General features: G+C 43.5%; 1 protein-coding gene across 1 annotated transcript in view; it reads left to right on the plus strand.

Annotated features, from left to right (window-relative positions):
* The first annotated feature begins 661 nt into the window (after positions 1–661).
* Positions 662–12,106, plus strand: part of PSMB1 (proteasome 20S subunit beta 1) — a 40,401-nt gene continuing 28,956 nt past the window's right edge. Inside the window, exons 1-2 of the mRNA XM_088457420.1 lie at positions 662–893; positions 5,891–5,998. Of these exons, the coding sequence (XP_088313546.1) occupies positions 781–893; positions 5,891–5,998 (221 nt within the window). The 5' untranslated portion in view covers positions 662–780. The remainder of the gene's footprint in view (positions 894–5,890; positions 5,999–12,106) is intronic.

Here is a 12,106-nt window from a genome sequence, read left to right on the forward strand (position 1 = left end):
GAATCATCGATGGTCGATGGCCATCCCTAGTTTGAATATGAACTGTGCTGCAGCCACGATGAAACAGTCAGGCCGGACATTGCACAGGGGGAGGAAACCTTCTAGCGCTTTTCACCCCTTTAGGAGTAGAATTTTGAAAAATCCCTTCTTAGTGGGCACCTATGTCATGGAAGGAATATACTCCCGGATTTTTATGTTTCTAGGTACAGGGGTTTGGGTTGGGCATTGATGAGCCAGTGAGTCAGTCAGGACACTTAATTTTATACGTGTATACTATAGATTGGCATTTCTTCTAACAAACTGGAGCTGTCTTTCCTTTTAGCACCTCACCAATGCTGTTCCTTTCTTGGAAAGTTTACTGAACTCCTATGTCTGCTGATGCTGCATGAGCTGTTTACATAAACAAGCACTGGAAATCCACATTTACTACTTGATGGAATTTATATGCAAAGAAAAGCCCAGTGCCCATAACAGAAAAACAATTACTAAGAATCAAGACAATTATTGCAGCTCCCTTTTGCTCACTTATCAAAGTAAACGCGTAATCGTTATGCACGCTATTCAACTAGATGATGCATAGGGGTCAAATAGTACTGATAACCAATAAGATGGCCGCTGCGTTACTATGAGCGACTATCTTGGAGTGGAGTGGATTCAGTGGAAGCAGTCAGGACTCAACGGAAGTGGGAGCTAGGATGCCGGAAGCGGTGCTATCGCCATATTGGCAGTGAGACAGCAGTGGGGAAACAACCGGCGGTGATAGTGCGTTATAGTGTTGACATGATGTATATGTCGTCCGACTCTCAGGCTGGCCCGCAGCTGTATAAGGGCATGGACTATCATTACACGGGTCCGGTGCAGCAGCGATTCAACCCCTACACCTTCAATGGAGGGTAAGAAATGCACCCCAGCATGAGTTAGATCTCTGAGTATAACAGCGCCATAGCCAGGGTATACCATAGGACCAGCATTCAATACGACAACCTCTTTTAGTACCATTGCCTACTCCATAGTGGGGGTTCTAAGCTTTACTTATAACAGGAGCTGTCTGTTTCGGGGTTGATACGTTTTCTTATATGTAAGGGTAACATTAAGGTTTTCAGGCCTATCATTCCCGAGTGATGCTAATGTAGTGTGTGGATAACCTTTTATTTATGTCCGTATTAATAGTGGTTTCTGATGTCATCACATATAATTGGTTCAATTCTAACTTCATTGATGGTTTAGAAAACATTAGTATTAGGAATTACATTCTTTATATTATTATTAAAATTGAGTTTATGCTGTGGGAAGGAAATTCTGTGATGTTTGTAGTAACAAGTTGCCAGGGAATCGGTCCGAAAATCGGCAAGTTACACACAATGCTTTTAATTTAATTGCGCCCCTATAGAACTTACGAAAGGTCTGCATTGTCTTGTGTGCATTTAAACCAAGCAATGTTTTCAGCCAACGGTTCTCATATGCGGTCCTCAACCCTCCCCAACAGTTCAGATTTTAGGGTACATACACTCCAGGACGATATCGGCACGATTTGGCGTATCTACATGACAAATCGTGTATATCGCCTAGTGTGTATGCACAATTGTGCGCTCCTGCTGGTTGTATGTGTTATCTAGTCAGTGTTCTCCCAAGGCTGTTTTCTGCGGGCGCATCGCCTGGAAAATTTTTCTGGGGAGAACACTGCTAGTAATAGTTCTGTCGTTCAGTAAATTGTGCAGTGTGTACTGGTAATCATGTGATGTCCAGGGTGAATCGTTTAATTGATACTCAGGTGATTTCCTGTGCCTATAATGAAAGGGGTATATAAGGAGCATGAGTAGCTCATTTGGAGATATGCTTCTGAAGAAGCTGGATATCAGTTTACCAGCGAATTGCGTTAATGGGGGGTATCCACTTAGCGATATACAAACGAGAGCACGATTACGACATTGCAATCGTGCTGTCGTTTGTATGGCTAGTGATGTGCCTAGACTGAACGTTCACTCATTCAGTCCCAGCACATCCCTCATCCCCGCACATGCAGAACCTGATGAGATCATCAGGTTGTCCTGCATGTACGGGTGATGTTGAATGTCAGAAACGACCAGCGGGCACGATCATCGCTGGTCGATTCTGACCAAAACATGCCCGATGCATGCGTGATTTGCAAGCGATTGCACGATAACGATGTCGTTATCGTGCAATCGCTTGGCTAAATCGCTAAGTGAATACCCCCCTTAAGCCTCTCCACAATCGCTGCATCTTTTGGGGTAACATTGTATTCATCTATCTTGGACATTTGGACACATTGTTTGCTGTTGGGACATCCTCACCTATTCCATAGGCTATACAGCTACAAGTGGATCCGATCCAGGCTATACTCTGTGACGATACCAACAGGATTTGGACACATGATAAATTCATCTGGACTGAGAATAAAGGGACATTCCACTTGGTAAATATTTGCTGTACCATATACACGGAATCAATATCTTGTCCTACAGCTAGTGTCTATCCATATGGACTAATCAGTTCCCCCAGTAGCGACTGCGTATGATATAACTATATAGCACTTCGTGCATTTTTAATATTTTTTATTTCATTATTTTTACCTATTATCAATTAAATGTGATATTAATGAATACACATCCGTATCTGAGTTTTAAATACAACAACTCTATATAGCGCTGGTATCAACTATTTGTCTTTTACTTTCAGTCCATTACTTCCTGCCAGCTTAGCTCCTAGTTTCTATTGTATGCGTAATATAGAGCAAGTTTTTGCTTTATTTATACATTATGTATATGCATATATGGACGTCTTAACAGGATTGTAGACCCTGGTCAAAGCAATGCGCTGCAGCCCCTTCCCACACTTTCATGGGAATATAAATATGTACGGTCAATATAATGAAACCTTTTGATGCATTGGTACTTTCAACAAAATCAGTGTTTAAACCTAAAAACATGTAATGTGAGGGTTAATCAACAGAAGGTTTTGAAGGTCTGCCAGTTCCTGGGTTACTGCTGCTGTTGGGGTTATAATTATATCCTGCTTTGGCCTCATACTGTCAAAAAAGTACTTTTTTGTAAGCCTTGCGGAAGCGATTTTTAAATCTGCATCAGAAGTGGTATAAACACGTGCACTTTCACACCTTTTGCTCTCGTAGCTCTGCCACAGTTATTACTTGAACATTGCTGATTGTGCATCGCGGAGTTGGTAACAGTTTCACCTACCTCCACTCCCAGGGCCACAACTCCACTACTATTGCATACTGTGAACTGCAACTTTACCAAACTTAGTTCTACATACATACCAACCTTCATGCAAAATTTCAACAAAATCGGAGATGGCCAAGTGGGGGCCCCTGGTCCACTTGACATAGAATGACGATATACTAAAGGTGCGTACACATGGGACGGTTTTTTTAACGATTTGTCGTTCATTATTTGCACCAAAACGATGAACGAAAACTACAAATGCACGCTCCCATTTGCTGTTTGTAGTTGTCATTCATCGCCCGGTACTGAAAACCCGCTGGGTTTTCCTGCAGGTGTGGGATTTTTGCTATTCAATTAGGAGTGTTTTTTTTTTTTTTTTTTTTTTTTTTTTTTGAGTGCCGGGAGGTTTTTTATTTTTGAGCACCTCCAGAGCACGACCAATTTTTCCTAAAATCCACAATTTTAGGATAAATGGTCAGGAAATGATCTGGGACCCCAGAGGCACCCCTCCTAATGACTAATTAAGCAATTAGTTGCTGCCTTTTGCATCCAGTGTCGGGACCCGGTCTCCTGCAGCAGCGGTGAGTGTGTATGTACGGTTGTGAGTTTTTATGAGTGTGTGTGTGTCCAGTGTAAGTATGCCCCCCCTGCAATGGGCGCTGGGAGAACTATATCTCCCAGCAGCCCTTGTGCCTCCCTTCAGCCCCCTGGACTCCCAGTAGTCCCCTCCATAATGAGAGGATGGAGAGGAGGCTACCGGAAGCCGCATAGACCACCGGAGATCCCCGGGCAGGTAAGTGTAATCCTATTTATTTTTAAAAATGTTTAATTGGATACCGCGGGTATCGGGAGCGTGCATACCCGCAGTAATCCAAAATTGGGCGCAAGGTTTTTTCCTCGCTAAACATCGCGCCCAATTGAATATGCCCCAATGCGTTGAGGCCTGGAATGCCACTACAGTGTTAAGACACTTTATAAAAGGTTCAATTGATAATGAAACAATTGTTTATATGCATTTTACTAGCATTAAAATAATGCTACTGATATCCCTTTTACACCAATTTAAAAATCCCGGGTTGATACTTGTGAACGCGTATCAACCAGGGATTTTTGTCGGTGTAAACGGATCAACCCGGGTCCTGTGACCCAGGGTTGAGCACAGGTCATTCCTGTGTCACCCTGCAGTGTAAACGGCGCGACCCAGGTCACGATGACCCGGGTCGCGACGCATGCCGCCCAATTGACAGGCTTCAGTATCGCTTGGAGATAACATAATCTCCAAGCGTCCACGGCCGGCCAGAAAGGAGCATCGCACCCACCTGCCCTCCGTGCCTCCGGACCACTTCGGAGTAAGGTAAGGGGGTCGCTGAGGGGGAGGGAGGGTAAGAAGCACTGCTCACCTGCATCGGCGAGCCGGGTCAGTGATGACCCGGGCTCCGGTGTGAACGGTGCGGTCGGCACCGCAGTGTAAAAGGGGGTCTGATCTGGGTTTGGAAAAGTGTTCCAAATTCTGGGTGGGACTATGGTGTAAAAGGGGTATCAAAGACATGTACTAATTGAATGTGAATTATAAGGTTGCAGAATAATGGGTACAAATGTGTAGATCATTTTATAAACAATTGGGAAAGTAATTGAAAACAAGCAAGCAGATAAATATAAAGGTGCGTATCCACTACACGAGAGTGGAACGACTGTACGATAACGTTGTAATCGTGCAATCGTTCAACCTGTGCAGTGGATAATGTGCCCACACTTAACGATGTGTCATTCAGTGCAGGCACCCTCTCTCATCCCCGAACATGCCCAATCTGTCGTTATCGGCAGGTTTGCCTGCATGTTCAGGCGATCATAGATGTCAAAAACGACCAGCTGGTCGTTTTTGACATTTTACTGCACAATTTATGAACAATTAATGAGCGATTGAACGATAACAATGTCGTAATCATTCAATCGCTCATTTTAATCGTCTAGTGGATACGCACCTTAACACTACTTATATTTTTTTCGTAGTAGGAATTTACTTTATAAGTTTTTTTTCATCTGCTTTTAGGAAAGGTTGTGTTTGGATGTAGAAATTATAGTATACTAAAGCTAGCTGTCCATGAAGTGTTGTATTCCTGTTATGATATGTTAATGGTCCAAATACAATTCAGAAAAAAGTTTGTCATCCGTCAGAGAATGAAGCTTCTTGGAAATCTGGGATGCAAAAACATTTCTGAAGGACTGCAGCGTTACAGATCTGTACTATAATCTTAACTTGGGTATCCACTAGGCGATTTTGACAGACTATTGCATGATAACGACGTCGTTATCGTGCAATTGGCCGCAAATTGGGCATGTAAATTACAAAAACAACCAGCGATGCGCGTTTTTGCCATCTATCATCGCCCGTGCATGCTGGTCAACCTGACGATCCCATCAGGTTCAGCATGTACAGGGATGATGGATGTGCCTGGACTGAACGAGTGAACATTTAGTCTAGGCACATCACTAGAGCACGATTACAATGTCATAATCGTGCTCCCGTTTGTAATGTCTATAAGTGGATATGCGGCTTTGTGTATTTGCTGCTTTCCCACTTCCTGGCCCTGCAATCAGAGTGGTGTCTATCAAATCAATGATAATAAAATGTACGTTTTGTGTTCTGTAGCTAAGATAATTTATCCTCTTGTTTTTTCTTTCTTTCCTAGTACCGTGCTGGCTCTTGCTGGAGAAGATTTTGCACTTGTTGCATCAGACACCAGACTAAGTGAAGGTTATTCAATCCACAGCAGGGACACACCAAAATGCTATAAACTGTAAGTTACCATTTCCCTCAACATTTTACTGGCATAACACTAAATAGTGTTCACTCTAGCTCTGGCGGCAGGCAGGCAGGGCGCCGGATCTAGAGAGGGCACTTTGACACGCGCACCCGAAAAGGGGGAGTCTCCATTGAAAAGGGGGCATGTCCATAAGCGCATCAGCTTTTTGTCACTCTTGGGAGCGTGCCCGGCACTTACGGACAGCCCCCAGGCGCTGCTGACGAGTAGAATAGATGCCGAGCGCCCAGCGTCTATTCACCGGCGGTGACCAGGTCACCGCACAGTTCCGCAGGTGAAGACTGCACCCGCAGGCTGTGTTAGCGGTGAGGGCAGGGCGCTTTTTGCCCTCCAGAAGGAGGGCAGGGCGCAACACCCTGCTAAAACAGCCTAGCGGGAACACTACTAAAATAAAAGTTGGAAAAAAACTTTAAAATATGTCAATAAAACCTGCAAGATCTGTAGTTGCAGAATAATATATTTTGCTTAATGTAAAGCTAGTGTAATAAGAGGTGCAATTCATTTTAAATTCACAAACAAAATCACCTATGCACACCTGTAAAAAGGGCTTCGAAATACCGAACTTAAAACCTGCCTTCATATATTCTAAGAAGAAAAATGCTATAAAGGTAGGGAATAATAATTGCTCAGGGGTATAATCAAGATCAGTAGCTTACATATTCCAGGGCCTTGTTTGTTAGGGCAATAAAAATTGCCGGTGAGCAGTTTAACTATAAGCAGTGCTACTTTACACGTTATATAAAAGAAACGAAAAGCAACAATCACATTTGAGAATAAGAAAACCAATCCTATAAATAAATATAGAGGTACCAAGTTAGTTCATTTAATGTTTAATGTGCAATTAAAAGCAATCACTATAAATGGACCTTTGAAATAGCAGTGTGTAATCCAGGATATGCTCCCAGCAAAGTTTACTAGATGCACCTATGCGCAAACAAAGGCGTCTGTGTGACACAACAGTTTGATTAAAATAGAGAAATTGATAGAAAATGTATTTTAAACATGGAGCAGGCCTTTAATATGTCAAATATTAGGTAAAAATTGGGGTAATCCCTTGCGTGATACCAGTTTGATTGCTTAAATGGCTAATATGTGGACCTTTTAACATTTACTGCCTAAAGAAGTTTGATTGAGGGATACATTCCTGCATAACAAACCTAAGTTATTTAAGTGTCCCAAAACTCTTAATATTCGGCTACTTAATAAATTGAATCAGTGGGGGCTGGACAAGGATGCGAAAATATCCAGCTGAGAAATCCGTGATTTCGGCACAGTTTACCATTTGTTAAATGTGTTATAGAAAAAAAGTCTTGATTTCTGCAGCAAATAGACTGGAGAAAATCCTTATTTGTTTCATAAATAGACCTCCGGGCTTGTAATAGGAATGCATGATATGTTTTTTTTGTTTGTATTTCTCTTGATTATCTTGGTCAGTGGCGTCACAAGGGGGGTGGGGGCCGCACTCGGGTGTCAACTGCCGAGGGGTGACACCAAAGTGCAGACTCCTCCTCAGTGACAGGAGCCGGGTGCTGCACTCTAACATTATGTGCAGCACTCTGCTCCTGACAGTGAGGGAGCCGCCACTGCACACGAAGTGTTCCCTGGGGGCACTCCGCAACTTCTGGACCCCTGGAATGACTAAAACGAGGGTACAGGCCACGAGGCCATACACCCTCCCCGCACCGGGTGTCACCGCGGGGAGGGACGCCACTAAACTTGGTTGTTCCCTGATTATTAATGACACAGCTATTGCATATACTACATATTATATGCTTATAGGTAAAGTTTGGCAAGTAAAGTAGATATTAATGTACACTCCGTTTCATATGAGCTTTGCTTAACCTCTGTTTTAATTTTACTGAAACTAACTATACAGCATGTTGACGCAATATATTTAGCAATGAGTGGCAGTACACAGTGCCAGGTGGAGGCTGCAATGACGATGCATAAAAAGTTATAAGTGCACTGTTTTATTATTATTATATTACCATTTATTATACTAGTTACACCACATCTGGAATGGGATGTAGTCAGCATGCAGGATGCCGTCTGAATTCCGGCGCCGAAATCCCGACAGGTCGGAATCCCGGCACTGGTGTTTGTGTCAGGTTAGGGTTAGGTAGCTGGGTTAGGCATTGGGTAGGGAGTGTTAGGATTAGGGTGTGGGCACAGGGGAGGGGGTGGGTTAGGGTAGGGGTTAGAAAAATACCCACCGTTCCTTCCTATGCGTGTCGGAATTCTGGCTGTTGGGATGCCACTGTCTATGTTCTGACCAGCGGCATCCAACAGTCGGTATTTCGTACCCAACCATCTGGAATATGTGCTACAGTTATTGATACCTCCCCTCATTGTTTCATGCTCTTCAGAGCATTTGTAGCAATATTTTTATTCTGAAAAAAGCTTTAATGATGGTTTAAGGTTGGTACAGCATGTGGTATAGTGAATTCTGAGGAACAAGGAGAAAAAAACTGAAGACATTTAGAGACATAAACATAAGGAAAACAGGTTCTCATTAACAGAGGAAGAAGTTGTTGTAGCTTTAAACCTAATTTAAACGACTGCTAGAACAGATTGCTTTATGCAGCCTCTTCCTCAAACCCACCTCTTCAGCCGTGGCTACCTGGTACTCTGAGACCAAGTCATTCATGTTGTCCTCGGCTTCTGTGAATTACGTTTCATCCATGCACTACCCGTGGAGGCAAGTCTTTCTGCGGACATGGCCCTGAACTTCTCCGAGATGCGCTTAAACAGCTTCTGTCTGGATGACTGTTACCGATGAAGGAGGCAGACATCTTTAGGCTTATAGTATGGGATGTCAGACAGCTATTTAACATTATTGGGGATCCATTCTACAAAGTAGTTGCTGTTCTTGTTCTGCATGTTGAGCATCTATTCATCAACTTCTTCATGGACTTATAGCCTCTGAGCACTGCAGCTACAGTCAGATAGCAGCCGTAGCATGGATCACAGGATATAGGAGAACTTTAGGGCTCAGAAGCAAGCAATCTCATTAGTAAATGTAATAGCTGGGTTAGTTTATAACAAGTGGTTGGAAAAATAGATTTGTTTCCTTTTAGTGAAGAAAAGCAATTTTAATATGTATAAATATATCCTGTCTACAACGATTTGTCTAGTGAACTTTTTTTTACTGTAAACCATACAGGGGGTCGATGGCATAATTTGTGAATTGAATAAAGTGAGTTTTACCATTAGCATAGTAGGGGTTCCTCAGTGGTTCATTTGAAATTTACCATGTGAGTTGATGACAATTTCACTAACCATTTTACAAATATGTTGAAATTCCTACAATGAATTTTAACTAACTGATGGTAGAAGACACTGTCGAGGTTATTATATACTATAGAATCTATATGATTGCTAATTTAGGGGTCAGGATTTTTTTTTTCTGCGTGTGTGAAGCCCAAATTGGCAACTTTAACATTGGGATATACGTAGTTTTGATTTCCTCTAGGTACACACAAACATTTACAAAAATTGAAATAAACAGACGTGTTTTTTTTCTTCGGGGTCCACAGGAAATACATTGGGGTGTGTGGTTGAAGTGATCCAGGCACCAAACAGTTAAACAAGCTTCAGCTCCCAGGATGCACTTTGTCCTCCTTCACATATACCCCGCCCCTGGCCACAGGCAGTTGTTCTGTTTGGTGCGAGAAGGCACCTTATTGACAGTGGGAGACAAGGTTTTTTTTTTTTCCTTTTACTTCTGAGCAAGTGGCGCGTGCTGACTGAGGGGAGACCTGGAGCAGCTAAGCGTCTGGGAAGCATGGGGATGCAGGTAAGGTGGTTCCTGCGGCCACTGACGCTGGAGCCACGGGGCGGTCCATCCTCCAGCGGTGGAGACTGGCTGGGGGAACACTGTAGTGAGGAGCCAGGTAAACTGCCTCCCACACTAGACCATCGGGACTTGAGGGATTCCTGACAGCCAGGGACTAGATGACGGCGGCCATGTCAATGAGCCGGGTGGATCCATACAGCATAGGGGAGGTTCGCTCTCCCAGGCGGCACCTCCCGCAACCCTCACATCGGCACAGTTCAAGGTTCCCGCGTCTGGGTTGCTCCTCTCAGCCTCCCTCTATATGAGGCAGCCAGAGACCACTTTCAGGTGCTCTCGGTAGCTGTACACTCAGGAGGTTGGGTCAGTCTCCCTGTATACCTCTCCTACGGTGATCAGGTAATACAGAGCTCTATATCCTACTTGTCCTGAGGCTGTTCGTAGTTGACTAAGAGCTTAAAATAAATATATTCATATAAAGGGAATATAATATGCGTTGCATGTGACTTATGAAAATCTGCTGTGTGTGGTGCTGCCTTTTTATGTTTAAATAACTGACAGTTATTACCTATCACTGCTGTTTCTCCTTATAACCCTCTACTACAGGTGTGGGGGAATTTTGGGTGTGAAACATGGGTATACAGAGCTCAATATCCTACTAAGCTGGTGTGCTTTTTGTAGTTGATTAAGAGCCTGTGGAAAATATATTGCTTAAATGCATTAAGTTTTGCAGAGTTATGCCGCCTTTGTTTTTTGTGGAAAAACTGTCAGTTATAACTGTACTTAACATTTACTAGATATTTGTGAAGGTGAGCACATTACATTGTGGACTTTTGTAAAGGTGCTCCAATTGGCCCCAGCTGCAGGCTGTATGGGCTAAATTGTAATTCACATATACTGGTGAAAACTGGGCTGCTCATCCGCCTCTCTCCTAGTTAATTAGGAAAGCTCAGCTGCAGTTGAGTACTGGCTGGGGGGGGGGGAGTTGATCTATCCTTGAGTATGCCTTTTTACTAGGAAGGTGTATAACACTGGAATCCTACCAACTTGGGTTGCTTGTGATTCAGTACCTACTTGACTATTTTGCATTATATGTATGCTACAGATCTTGCCAAACTGATGGGTTTAGGCAAGGATTTTATGTGACTTATGCTACTTTTTTGTTCCTAAACTTCCAAAGTGCAGGTAAGGTGTTAGAGAGTGCACTGTTGTATATGTTTTTCTGTGAAGGTGGTCACTTGGCATTGTTAAACCTACACTTGGTGTGGGTTACTTGCAAATATTTCCTCAGGAGGCTTGGTTCATTTCCCTGTATACCTCTCCTTGGATGGCCAGGTTATACAGAGCTCGATATCCTACTTAGACTTGTGGGCTGTTCGTAGTTGACTAAGAACTTTTTGCATATATATGAGAAAAGGGAAAAAACCTCCCTCTATATCAGAGGTGGGGAACCTTTTTTTCTGCCGAGGGCCATTTTGATATATATATAACATTATTTGCGGGTCCGGTGCAAGTTACTCCCCCTCCGAGTGATGTCACATGGGAGTGGGGCCACAATTGCCGCTGATTACAGCAGTGCCCGGAGTATCCTGAGGATGCTTCGGGGAGCTGTAAGGGCAGCACTGATCGCCTGAAGCATTCTAAGGATGCTCCAGGCGGCACTACTGCATAGATTCTGACTGCAGGGGTCAATTCTAGACACCCTGCTTGCCAGATGAGGCTAGCAGGAAAAAGCTTGGGGGGCCAGACCAAATGATTCCGCGGGCCTTACGCGGCCCCCGGGCCTGAGGTTCCCCATCCCTGCTCTATATGAATCGGCCAGAGAGCACACTCGGGTGCTCTCAGTGGCTGTGTGCTCAGGAGGTCGGGTCAGTCCCTGTATGCCTCCCCTGCGATGGTCAGGTCATACAGAGCTCTATATACTACCTGGGCTGTTTGGTAGTTGACTAGAGCGCTTAGTGTGTATAGATATATATATCAACTTGTATATGTGTGCATAGCATGTGACTTATGAAATCTACCGTGTTATGCTGCCTTGTTTTTCTGAATAACTTGTCAGTCATAACCTATCACTGTTTCTCCTCATTAACCCTCTACGATAGGTGTGTGGGATGTATTGTATGTGAAACGATAGTCACATTGTTACTCAGACTTTGGTTAACTTTAGAGATATTATGTCCCAAATCTGAGCACCTTTTGGAACTTAGGGAGAAAGTATGGAGTTCTCCGGACAGGAAAATCCATATTACAAGAAAGGTTGACGCCTTATATCCCTTTCCATTGGATGACTA

The sequence above is a fragment of the Taudactylus pleione genome, unplaced genomic scaffold (assembly GCF_031769625.1).
Source record: "Taudactylus pleione unplaced genomic scaffold, aTauple2 ptg000760l, whole genome shotgun sequence".
Taxonomy (NCBI): Eukaryota; Metazoa; Chordata; class Amphibia; order Anura; family Myobatrachidae; genus Taudactylus; species Taudactylus pleione.